At 40.7% G+C, this 12,620-nt stretch overlaps 1 protein-coding gene across 2 annotated transcripts in view; it reads right to left on the bottom strand.

Moving 5' to 3' along the window:
- Window positions 1-11,985, bottom strand: part of MMP16 (matrix metallopeptidase 16) — a 326,417-nt gene extending 314,432 nt beyond the window's left edge. The window contains exon 1 of one of the 2 annotated variants that reach the window (XM_014610178.3): window positions 11,420-11,985. In XM_014610178.3, coding sequence (XP_014465664.2) covers window positions 11,420-11,980 — 561 coding nt within the window. In that variant the 5' untranslated portion in view covers window positions 11,981-11,985. The remainder of the gene's footprint in view (window positions 1-11,419) is intronic. The other variant, XM_019486726.2, reaches the window with a different exon arrangement.
- Between the last annotated feature and the right edge of the window lie 635 nt (window positions 11,986-12,620).

Below are 12,620 nucleotides of genomic sequence, written 5' to 3'. Positions count from 1 at the left end.
CAGAGTCCCCATGTGCTTTTGATTCTGTCAAATCAGAGAAACACGTTGAATTACCAATCAGTATGTTTCATCTATGTTCATGTATAACCACTTGCCAGCATTTCAGATTGCAGAACAAAGAAATTGACTATTATTGTCTGACTCTCAGTCATCTTTAGGCTGTTGTTGCTGATGGCAATGGAAAAGAACTGTTAAGGACCCTTAGAGTATGATGGTTCCCTTTGCAATTTTGTCAAATTGCAAAAAATTGCAATCTGGTTTTGAAAACCCTATCACTGTTAACATTTAAATCTTGACTTAACAAAACACTAAAAAATATACAATAGGAAACAATCCTGCATTGGCAGAGAAATAGACTATATGACTTAAGTCTTTTCCATCAAGTCCTATGATTCTATGGTTCATTAATAATGACTGATGACTTTTCATGGCTTCAGGCACAGATCTAAAGCAAGACAGTGTGAGGAGAAAGAAAAAAGGATGAAAAACATGAGAGAAAGAAGTATGATAAAGAACTTTACATCGAAGAAAGTTGTGTGGTTAAAACACAGGATTGGGACCATGAAGACATAAGTTCAATTCCCAGGTCTGCCATCTACTTCACGAATGACTATGCCAGATCTCTTAAACTGAAATTCAGGTTGGACACTGAGGTGCTTTCATCTTGGTGAGCTTAAAAATTCGGTGCCTTCCCCTGGAAAGCAATTCAAAGAAATAGCACAACTGAATGCCATAACTACTAGGATGGAATCACATGCTCCCTTTCTTGCTCTGCCGTCAGCCTCATGAATTTTGACCTTTTTGCCACTGGTAATTTAGCAGGAAAACCGGAGAACGCTTCTACCCAAAGTGTCCTGTAGCCACATGCACAACCACCTCTTCTGGCTATGTTCTTGTCTAATACCAACTACAGCCGCTTCTCTTCTCTTCTGAATTCAGCGCTCTTCAGTGGATTAAATTTGCTCTATGCCTGTCTACTGGATTGGATACTATAAGGATTTTGTGTGTGTGTGCTGCTTCACCTCATATTTGCATCAAAACTGAGCTTAGGCAGGAGCTAGATGCCTCTACTCGGACTTGTTGGGGAGAGGTTTCTGTGCATGTGCAGATGTCCCAATTCAAGTGTCTAGGGTTCTCCTCAGTCCAAGGACACTAAATGAATTTGAGTGCCCAATAAGTTTTGAGGATGTAAACATGGAATAGATCACTTGCTGTGACTTAGGTGCCTAAATTCCATCTAAGTCTCAATTGGCCACCCAGTTATCAAACCAGGTCTCTCTGCTTCAGGTCAAACAGTCTAAATAAGTTTCATTTCTAGGCTAAGATGAATCACTGTAAATTTAATTCTATAATGAGAGTTTGAGATTTGTATAAGTGAAATCAGGTGCTTATAAAATTCCACTTAACTTTATTGCCAGTATGTTATATCAAGGCATAGTTCTAAATGTACATTTTTTTATATGTGGGTTGGAATGTATTTGCAGAAATCCTGTTTGCCTTTTCTGTTCTGTTACTGCTCTTAAGCAAACTGCCTACTTGTAATTAATTACGGTTTTGGCTTTCTGGCTGACATGCTTAAAGACCTTTCAAGAAAACCTAAAAATTAAAGCTTATTCATATATTCACTATTTTACTAGTAGAAAGAAAAAATAATGTAGAGGGTCCTTCTTTGTACAAAAACAAACAACAATGTTTAGCACTACAGCACTTTATAGGTCTTAATGTACTTTTAAAAAGATGGCAAACATTATCATTCCATGTTATGAATGGGGACCTACAGCACACAAGAATGTAAAATGATTTCTTCTGTGAAGAACTCTGGTACAACTAGGAATACAACCATTGCTGTCTGGCTCTCAAAAAGTACATAATCCCTGAATATCACTGCTTTCCTTCTTATTTTGCCAGCATATCCAAGATACCAAGAAATACTAAAAAGCCATGAAAAGTGCATTTTACATCTATAACAGTAAGAAGTGGCATGAGGATACAGTACATCACAGTCTACCAGGAAACTAAAAATGGAACACATCTTTCAAAATAGAAAGGAATAATGAGAAAAAGCCCCACTGCAAAGACTCAAATCCTTTTGCAGATTAGTACTTCAGTTTGGGCCCATCTACACATGCAATTAGTGCAACTGAATATAATGGGAGTAAACTAATCCCAAAATCACCATCTACACGTGAGTTTACGTGCAGTAATTTACTGCAGCATAGGATAGTGCCTGTGTCTGATGCGACTATCCTATGCCGGAGTAATCTACTACACATTAATTGTGGTACACGTGTAGACAGTGATGCTTTTTACTGCACATTAAATTAGTCTAATATGAAGTAAAGCGTACATGTAGACACACCCTTCTAGTAGTAATAATAATGAATGTATGACAAACAGCCTATTTATTTTTATTAACAATTAACAATGAATTAACACTGCAATAAGAAATGAATAATGAAAAGTCATCCTTACTATTCTGGCCATGGCCTGAACCACCGCATGCCAGTTTATGAAAAAGATAGTGAGTCAAACCAAGCTGCCACCAGCATATTAGGCGATCAAAGTCTGAGGTGAGGAAGAGTTGTGTGAAAGTATAATCACCTCCAGATGGCACAAAAGGGAAGTCATTTCCTCCCTGGGGACATTCCATGGACATCCACTGATACAAGTCAGGGAAGAAGGTTCCTTCCCATTTAAGGGATGTGTGTTTTCCTGTTTGGTTTCCTAACCATGCTCTGACAATTTTGTCACTTTCCTTCAGCCCTTTAACTGCAATTCTTTCCCTGGAAGAGGAATCTTCCCCATTGTCTGCTTGCCCCTCACATTAGAGGGTGGAGATATGGTTGTGGACCAATAAAAATAAACAGGCCAAGGGAAACAAAGAGCCCTGATTTTCTCCCAGAGGATGAGGAAATAATTAAAGGCCAAACTGCCTGAGGACATCCTTTTACATGGAGGTGTGAAGCCAACCTACAGTGTAAACGATAATAAAGGAAGGGAAGAGAAGCATTAAATCATCTTATTGAATCAGTACCAAGCAAGTCATACCAGGAAAAATGCTGATGGAATTGCAAAATATAATGGATTCATCTTACAGCATTTAGGGCCAGATTGTGTCATATGTGTCATATAAAGACAGGCCTAATGATGGAGGGTGGGGCTGAGTTGTTCCCAAAAGAAATTCAGGGAGGGATTAGTCCTTGGGGCACAATCCTTCTCCAAGCTCCCGAATGAATGGGCTACACCATCTACAGACCAATGGAGAAGCAGGGGCTGAGACCCAGACTCGCCTTGTCCACGTGGCTCTCCTGGAAAAGAGCAGGCCCTGAACTCCTCCCAAACAACAGGGTCTGCAATTATGACTAGTGTATAACATGGACAGGAAACTATTTCACCCTTTCACCCAACCCTTCCCCACTGTAAACTTACTCACAATCCGGCCTGTAAAGAACAGCTAAAAACCTATTACAAAAAGTCTTCATCTACATTACAAAACAGCTGTTAAATCATACGCTTTATGAATCTGTTTTCATGCCATGTAATAAAAGCTGCTATTGTTTTATACCAAGTGTAAAGTGGCTTGAATCTTTTACAGAAAGTATTGTGGTTCACTGTTTTGGCTGTATGTCCACTGGAGCAGGAGTAGTAAGAATAACTGTTATATATTGCTTTTCAACTCAGAATTTTGCAGCACTTTTCAAGCACAGAGTCCAAACTTGAAGTACTTCAGATCTGAACACCAGTCCTGCAGGTTTCTGATTGCCTCTAAGTGTTCACTGGATTAAAATCAATGGGGATTGAAGTGATTTTTTAGCTCCTCTCGAGGTCAGGCCCATCAACCTTTCTCTGGAATCGGTGGGATACTTGAATGTGCAAGAAATGACAGTATAAACTTTTCATTTGTTATCTTTTACAATCCACTACAAAGCATGTAAGGATCACTTTGCCTGCTACTAAAATACAGCTGCTTCCAAAGTGCTATAAAGCAGCTCTTGACAATGTACAGAAACACTGTACAACGGTTTCAATCAAAAGATAAAATTACATAGATAAAAATGACTATTTCTATAATTTCTGTCAATTTTAATTCAACACAGAAAGAAGTTGTTACAACTTAATTGCTCTTACCATACAGTAAAAGATGTTTGTAATGAAGGGTGATAAGCAGTAACATGAATGAACAGTTGCCAAGCAACCAACAAATAAAGGTTCCCAGTAGCATGACCTCCCTTTAAAAGATAAAGCTCTATCCATAATTATTTTAAAAAATCCATTTCTATACTGAGCAAATCATGCTTGTAACTCTAATCAAGGTCTTCTTCATGCAAACTGAAACCAAATCTGTTATATGACATAACACAAAATAACAACTAAAACATATTCAACTTGCCCTTTAACAGGATGGAAAATGGAGATGGCAAGTGGTCAGACAATAAATTGTAATCCAAAACAGAGGCGAGCAGCCTGAGCAATTAAACAAGAGTGCAGGAGAGGGATGCTGCATTAAATATCTCCACCCATTATCAATAAGAAGCCCTGTAGGATTTTAACTCCACAAACTGATCGTACATTAAGGCTGGAGGGGTAGAAAGGCTAGGAGAACAGATGCAACTTAAAATGTTTTAAAATCTATATAATACAGCATTCCATCTTTATAAACTCTTACAACTCAGTCCTACCAAGTGTATAAGCAGAGCAGAGGTGCCGAGAGCAAGCACTGACCTTTTAGATGGATTCAAATAAAACTGACAAAGAGAAGCATAAATCTAAAACTAGTTAAAAGGAGATGGTATACTCACTCTGAGAAAACACTAAATGGAAATATATGAATTTCACAATGTTTTGTTGTAGGATAGCTTCTTAGATGATGGAAGTAGAATAAACTTAAATCAATAAATTCAATATTTATGGTATCAAGATTATATATCATAAAGTATTAATATATTACCTTTTACTATGTTTACCATGCAGTGTTTACTATATGTTTTAACTACATTTTTTTCTTAAAAGTTGAGTGGTACTAGTCTGATGTTCAAATACCAGCCAAATGAAAAACAGTAACACAAGATAGGATACATTATAATTTTAAACCTTTTTAAAGATCATATTAGCCCTAAAGAGTTACCATATTAGGCTGTAAACATTTTGTGACAGAGAGGATATTTTGGTTTTGTGTTTGTACGCAGACAGTTGGGCCCATAAGCATTCCTAAAATCCTGATGGTAATTAAAATGTATATTTCGTTCCTGTGGTAGATTAATCTACTGGCATTCTTGAATGCAGGAAGTATCTTTTGAATTATGGCAGGTAATGCAATAATCCAATCTTTAATCTGCATGCATATTTCTTCTTCACACCGGAAAGGCGGCATAGTAGTACCTGCCTTTTATGATGGAAGAATGAGAAAAGCCTTCCGTTACCTATCAGAGCTGTAACTTTCTGATTAAAATCAATTTATATTAATGCTGCGGTGTGATGCTAGATCTATAGCTTGGTTCATCAGAAGCCTTTTCAGCTCATTTTCTTTGTGTCTGCTTTTCCTGAGTAAGTAGAGACAACACTAAAGCACATCAAAATTTGTTTCCAAGTAACAGACCTTATATCAAGCTAACCACACCCACCGCCAGTATTAACAGATAGTTCTGCATCCTTCTACAATACAATACAGAATATTGACCTGCACTCCTTCAGAAAAAGTGCACTCAGTTCAAAGGATGCTTTTTTTCTGAGTGAGAAGGGAAGAACTTGCACCTTCAAATATTTTAATGTACCTAAAAACTAATATTAAGGGTGGGATGAGCTCCTTTCAGTACACATGGCAGTGGTTTTATACTTAGTATCAAAAATATCCGTAATTGCTTGCTTGCATGCATTTTTCAGGCTTGCCTTTTTAACAAGCTCTTATTACAATACCACACAGAACGTGCAATCCTAATGACTAAAGCTCCCAATTGAAAAGCACATAAAGGTGAAACTGGCAGAATTTTTCCTCCCAATTAATTGTTTATCCCCTCACAATTACAGACTGAAGTTAAAATGATCAGTTTTTACACTCAGAAAGACCCAAAGCATAGGGATTTAAAGGTCACCCATTTACCATTCAGCAGGAGTAGGACACTAATTGTGAAGTTTGTTAACAATGAAAACAAAGAGGCTCTCAGTTGCTTGTTGCCGCAGAAGAATACTGCTTGACAGTATTTCTCTGAAGTTTTGATTTCAGTGTGTTTTGTTCCTCAATATGCAATTTAAGTGCCACGTCTATTAAAAAGGAGTGGAGGGAGAAGGCTGCATTGTTTTCAGGTATAGCTCATACTAAAATTATGCTCACTTCAAGATCTCCCCTAGGGTCCCAAGCATATAAATATATATAGCAGAAGGCTGTAGAAAATAGAATATAATAGTCTGCATTAGACAAGAGATCAGGAGGAACAATATTGTTGCTAGGATTTCTCACAACACGGATCTACTTAATGAGACCAGCCAGGATTCTCCAAATCCTCTCTTACCCAATAATCCTTACTCAAATGCTCAGTTCCATTGACTTGGATAAGGCTGCCAGGCCAATGCATCTTTACCCTCACAAGTAAGGATATGCAGGATCAGAGTCTGGATATGAAAACAGTTTTATGATATTTATGTCGTCGGTTGACACAGGCAGCTTGATTGAGGATAACTTTTTCTATTAAAAATTGTGAACCTGGTTCTAATGCCATGTAAATAAACGACTGAAGGATAGAAACACTAGGCTAGGGAGAGACATTAAACATAAAGCAGTTTAAGTGATCAGAAACTGGTTTAAACCTGTAACAGAACAGATGTTCAATGCACATAAACCAGTTTGAGAATGGCTGAAACTGGTTTGAGATAAACCTGGTTGAATATAGTATCAGACTTAATTGTTTGGCTCAAACCAATTTACACAATGTCTGTCCCAGACCCCTAACTGTAGACAAGTGTCAGCTTTATGAAAACATTACACATCTAAGAGCCACATTTAGTGTTTTAATCCTTGCCAACCCCTATGGATGTTAGTAGAGACATTCCTCTGGTGGATCTTCAACAGGGGAAATTGCCAAGGAAATTCTTAATTATCAAGCAATGCAAGAAATAATTAAAAACCTGATAGAAAAGTATTTTCTCACCTGAAAATGACATTCTTCTACATAGATTTTCAAAAAAAAATCCCGGCAGATTACTACAGGAATTCTATACCAAAGAACTCATTTAGCAGGATGAGTCTAAATTTCAAATATTTTGGTAAAAGGTATTATCCCATTTTAGAATCTCATGGATGCATCTTACTTCCAAAGTAAACCTAAACAAAACACTTGGGGATAGCCTGAGAACTTATCATCATTGGTACACAATTGCTCACACAAGTAGACTTGACATCTTCAATGACAATGCTATTATGATTAATGTCTCAGCACAGTGGAGTTTGACAGTCTAGATTTTATTCTGTCCTATGATACAGGCAATGTGTTCAAGGATGATCACCAAAACTCTCATGATGACCGTAAACTTAAAAAAATAAAAGCTAAAAGCTTCCTTAACTGATTCTGACATGAATCCTAGATTTCACAGTGGCTACTTGAACACTCATGAATACTTAAAATAAACCATGGATACAGCGCTCTCTTATATGAGTCAGGGTAACCCTTGCATTCACTTCAGTTACATTAAGTGTGGAACCTTTAAAGCAATACTGTGGTTAACGCAATAAATATATTATTCTTGTTTACATTTCTCACTGAGCTATATCTATCAAAACACTACACATTACATAAACGTTATCAGTGATGTTCATCCATTTCAGAAATTACAAATCAGCTACCACTGGAAGCACTGGAAACTCTTCCCTATAGCCAGAACAAATTTTGCAGACAACATAAATTAATAAAAGACAGTAATGCTCTCACAAGAGTACAAAGTTCAGCATCCTATGTTTTTGTCAAGAACATATTACCAATATTTAACAACTATGAACTTCAAGAATATCCCTTGAGAATTAATCTTGCTCACAGCCTAACAAATCTGAGTCATAAACAAAGAAATCAAGATTTATATATAAATGTTATTTAACACGTAACATTAGACTAAATGAAGCACAATTACAAGAGGAAAAGGATAGACCCACATTTCAAATGCCCAACAGGTATATCAACATTTCATACAAGTTTTAGTATAACAAGAGCATGTAAAAATAAATAAATCTTGAATTCATAGAAAGTCCCTTTTTGGATAAAAGCAATAACATCATCTTTTGTTTTCCAAACTACCAGAATCACGTGGCAATGAATTTGACCAAGGGCACTTTTTAGAGACAGGCTAATTTCAATGTTTAGTTTAATGGCTCTTGAAATAAAGTCACCATACTCTGTGTTAGTGATATAGTGCAGAGGTTAAGAGTTTTACAGGGCTGATGCAGACATAAGGAATCAAGTGGCACAGTACCACCATACTATTACCAAATCTTTTGCTGTGCATTCCCCTGCTTTGTGACCATGGTTACTCTCAGTATTACAACAAAAGAACTGAAAAATTCAGCTCTATCTAAGGATGAAGGCATTACACTCCAAAGGAAAAGAAAGATAGCATGTACAGAATCTCATGGGTACCTGCTCCCTCCCCTAGCTCCCACCCCTCCACCCCCAGCTATTTTTATTCTTCATGGTACTCTCTTTGTCCCCCAAATCTGCCATTTTCCATAAAGCAGGGGTGACAAAAATGAGTGGTTCTACTTTTCCTTGAAATCGTCTCTCCTATTGTGGCTGGCCTTCTCTTCATGCTCCACTCAAACTATTCTCTGGCTCACTCTCTCTTTCTCTTTGCCTCCCACACTAGCTCCATCTGCTGCCCGTCTCTCCAGAAGAGCCCGCTGCCGGCAAAGCCATCTACAGTTGAAGGAGGAAGCTCTGTAACTAGAATTTCTTCTTTATCCCCTAGTGTGGAAAACCTAGAGAGGGTACAGAGGGCTGTGTCCTTTCTATCCAACTGCCTAGCCCATATCCACAAGTGGAAAAAGGAAACTGAGCCCTTGGACAAGTAAAAGATCAAAATGCCTGAGTGAGTCCTGAGGTGTAAAAGTGTAATATTTACTTAGATTGCAGTAGTTTCCAAAAACTGTTATCAGGGTCAGGTTTCCATTGTGCTAACCACTGCAGAAACACAATTAAAGTCATGGTCCCCGCCACAAAATGTTTACAATCTAATACAAGGACAATATATTGGGGGAAAATGTGGTGGGGGGGAAGGGGGCAAAATAATAGTGGTGATAAGCAGTAGTGACAAGGAAGACCAAAAGTGTGGTTAGAAGAGGAGATCTTACTGATGGGGTAGAGAAACTAGGATTATAATGGGTATACAAGGCAAGACCACTGATGCATCTTATGTTAAGAGATCTTGGGAAGATGAGCCCAAAAAATCTGTGGCTGGTGAACTCTTAGTGGTAGAAAGCATACAACTGGTATTGTATGACGGAAGAGCATTCAGAGGGCAGACCAAAAGTGTACATGCTGGTGAGTTTTGTGGGTGAAACCAGAACAAGATACATAAAAGATCTTGGGGAGGTTATAGGGGGAATTTACTATCTTGGGGGACACCAATAGTGGTTTGAGGAGATGTGCGTGGAGGGAAAAAAAGACATTAAACGTAAGGATTTGTTATGGTAAGACCTGATCCAGGGACCAGGGTACATCTGAGGAAGATTTTGTTACCAGAAGGAAAGGGCAGGAACAAACATTAGTAGGTGAAAGTTAAGGGTGAAGTTATTAATTGTGGGTCCTTATTAACTGTGTAAAGATTAGCTTTGAGAAAACAACCAGGAACCGAGACTAAAGAAATGGGAACTGGGAATAAGGAATCAACTTCAGCCTCATGGGTGGAAGCTGGGATGGAGAAAGGAGGTGTTGTGAGAAGAGGGGACAGATGCGTGTGGGTGGGAATGCATGCGGGAGAGAGAAAGATCTTGGGGACAAGCATAAATTTGTATCAGAAGGAGTTCTAGGAATACAAGTGTGTGTGAGAGAGTCAGGATGGGAGCAAGTGTCTGTGTATGGGTGCAGCAGAAAGTTCAGTGAGGCAGACTGGAGAGAGAAGAGTAAGGGGAGGTAACAGAAGGACAGAATAATAATGTGAATGGGGACTGGAGAAATGTGTAAAGTAGGGAGGCACAGGGGAAGGGAGAGAGAGAGAGAACTGGAAGAACTGGAGTGAAAGAGAGATTAGGGGAAAAAAAGAATCAGGAAAAGATTCATCAACAAAAAGATGCATCAGGGCAAACAGTAGGAGGAAAGGAATCAAGGAAGGAAAAGGAAGAGAGACTAATTCCAAGAAAGAGAAAAAGTCAAAGTACTTAATGGAAAGCATGAATAACAACTGAAAAACTGGCTGGCTTAGAGGAGGAGTTGGAAATGGAGGTTTACCCTAAAATTTCACTATGGCAGCAAATTTCCTAAGGTTGGCCCTGCCTGGGTAACCCCACATTTATTCTTCTATTCTGTGTTAAAGGAAAAAAAACAGTTTCTTCCTCTGCCCCGCCCTCCAACTTCTGTTCAGTAGCTGCACCTATGTGCCATTTGTTCAGTCATTTCAAGTTACAAGAAAATGGATATGTTTCAATTAATATTCTGACAAATATCTAATGACAAAGAAATATGCTAATCTAGCACATTTCCTTCTCCCGCACCTCAGGCCCACCTCAGATTCCCTTTCATTCATCCTTCCTCAAAAAAACAAAACAAAACCCCACAAAGAAATAATAAGAGCAACACATCTGAAGTCAGGGATGATGGTGCCACATTCCCTGAGCTGTTCTGTATGTATTGCATCCCAGCTGCTTTTCTTGTGCCACGGGGGTTTGTGTTTAGGGTTTCACACAGACCATATGTGAGGGGCACTGCCAGGGCACAGTGATGTGCTCTAGCGCTCAGCATCATGCTTTGTGCGGCCAGAGATAACGGGATTGTGGGTCTGAAAGGCACAGATCAAACACGAGATCTCAGAACAGACAACCTGGGCTATTTGCTGCAGGAAAGACAAACCTTTATGTATGTGTGTGTGCTTGAGAGAGAGATGTGTGCGTGATGTGTGTGATGTGTATGTGATGTGTGATATGTCTGTGTGATATGTGTGATGTGTTTGTGATATATGCGTGTTGTGTGTGTTGTATATATGTGTTAAGTGTGCGTGTTATATATATATGTGTGTGTGTGTGTGTGTGTGTGTGTGTGTATGTTAAGAGTGTGTGCGCGCGTGTCCTGGCTGCTCACAAGACATGGCTGGGGAGCTGCTGCTTTATTGAATCAACCCAAATATTTCAGAAGCAGCCCTTGGAAGGGGGAGGAAAAACCGGAACCAGATGCGCGCACAGAGCAGCAGCCCGCTCTCTCTCATCTCACATCCCCGAGCCCGATCTTACCTCCACATTGAAATACTGTTCCGCTTTGCACACCGTAGCACATAAAATCCAAAGCAAGGCTTGCAAGAACCCCCCGCGGGCCGGCTGCACGAAATCCAAGCGGCTCCCAGTGCTGAATGGGAGTACGATCATAGTGCCCGGGCTCCAGCGGGCGGAAGCGCTCCTGCTCCACGACCGGGCGAGCCCCGTGCCGGCGGGAACCCCCGCGTGCGGGTTGAGCCGCGCGGGGGCAGGAGGAGGAGGAGGAGGAGGAGAAGCGGACACTCGGCTCCACAACGCGGCTCGCGGCAGCCGGGTCAGCTCCTGCTCATCCACATCGCCAGTCTCGTAAGGAGGGAATGTGGCGCCCAAGTGCCGCCGCAGCTCCTGCACGGCTTCTCCTTCGCGCGGCGGCCGCCTCTCGGTGTCGTCCTCGTCCTCCCCCCCCCCCTCTCCCTCCTCCTCCTCCTCCTCCTCCCCCTCCTGCTGGGAAAGGCCTCGGCTGCCTGCCTGCCTGCCTCTGCCTCTGCCTCTGCCTCGGCTCGCTCCTCGCCCCGTTCTCCTCCACTCCAGAATGTTCATCTGTGATCTACATAACTCCTCCTCCTCCCCGGGCAGCCTCCTCGCCTGCATCTTAAAGGAGACGGGCGGGAGCGGCGGCTACAGCACCCGGCGCCCGGCTGCGCTGGCCTGGATCGCGCCTCGCCCGCACAACCTGCCGGGCTCGGCGCGAGAGAGGACTTCCGAGAGAGCCTGGGAGCAAGCGTCATGTCTGCTAGAAACTCTCTCACACGCGCTCTCCCTCACGCGCACACACGCTCACATAAGAATAACCAGGTGAAAATCACATAGCCTGCTTAAAACAAGAGAGGAGTTCAGTCTCGGCGAATGAATACTTCACCTTCTTCCCCACACCCTCCTGTAGCCACAAATGAAAAAGGAAGCTGGAGGATTTTTACAAGGCATTGGACTGTGGACTGGATTGGAGCCTATTCTCTCTTACTATATACGTTCGCCTTCTTTCTGAAAGGTGCGGTGGCACTCAATTAAAGCGCAGCCTTAGCATTAAGTTCTCTCTACAGATTTCCCAGCTCTTTCCACATCGCATACATTGCATACATCGCTATGCTGGCTTTCCTACGTAGTTTTGGAATTGAGTTCTCCGCACACTTACTCACATATACACTCCCCATGAAACATATTATATAGCCTTCATTAAAAA

This window comes from Alligator mississippiensis, chromosome 3 (genome assembly GCF_030867095.1).
Source record: "Alligator mississippiensis isolate rAllMis1 chromosome 3, rAllMis1, whole genome shotgun sequence".
NCBI lineage: Eukaryota > Metazoa > Chordata > Crocodylia > Alligatoridae > Alligator > Alligator mississippiensis.
The sequence above is the reverse complement of the archived record's forward strand: the minus strand, read 5'-3'. Positions and strand labels throughout refer to the sequence as shown.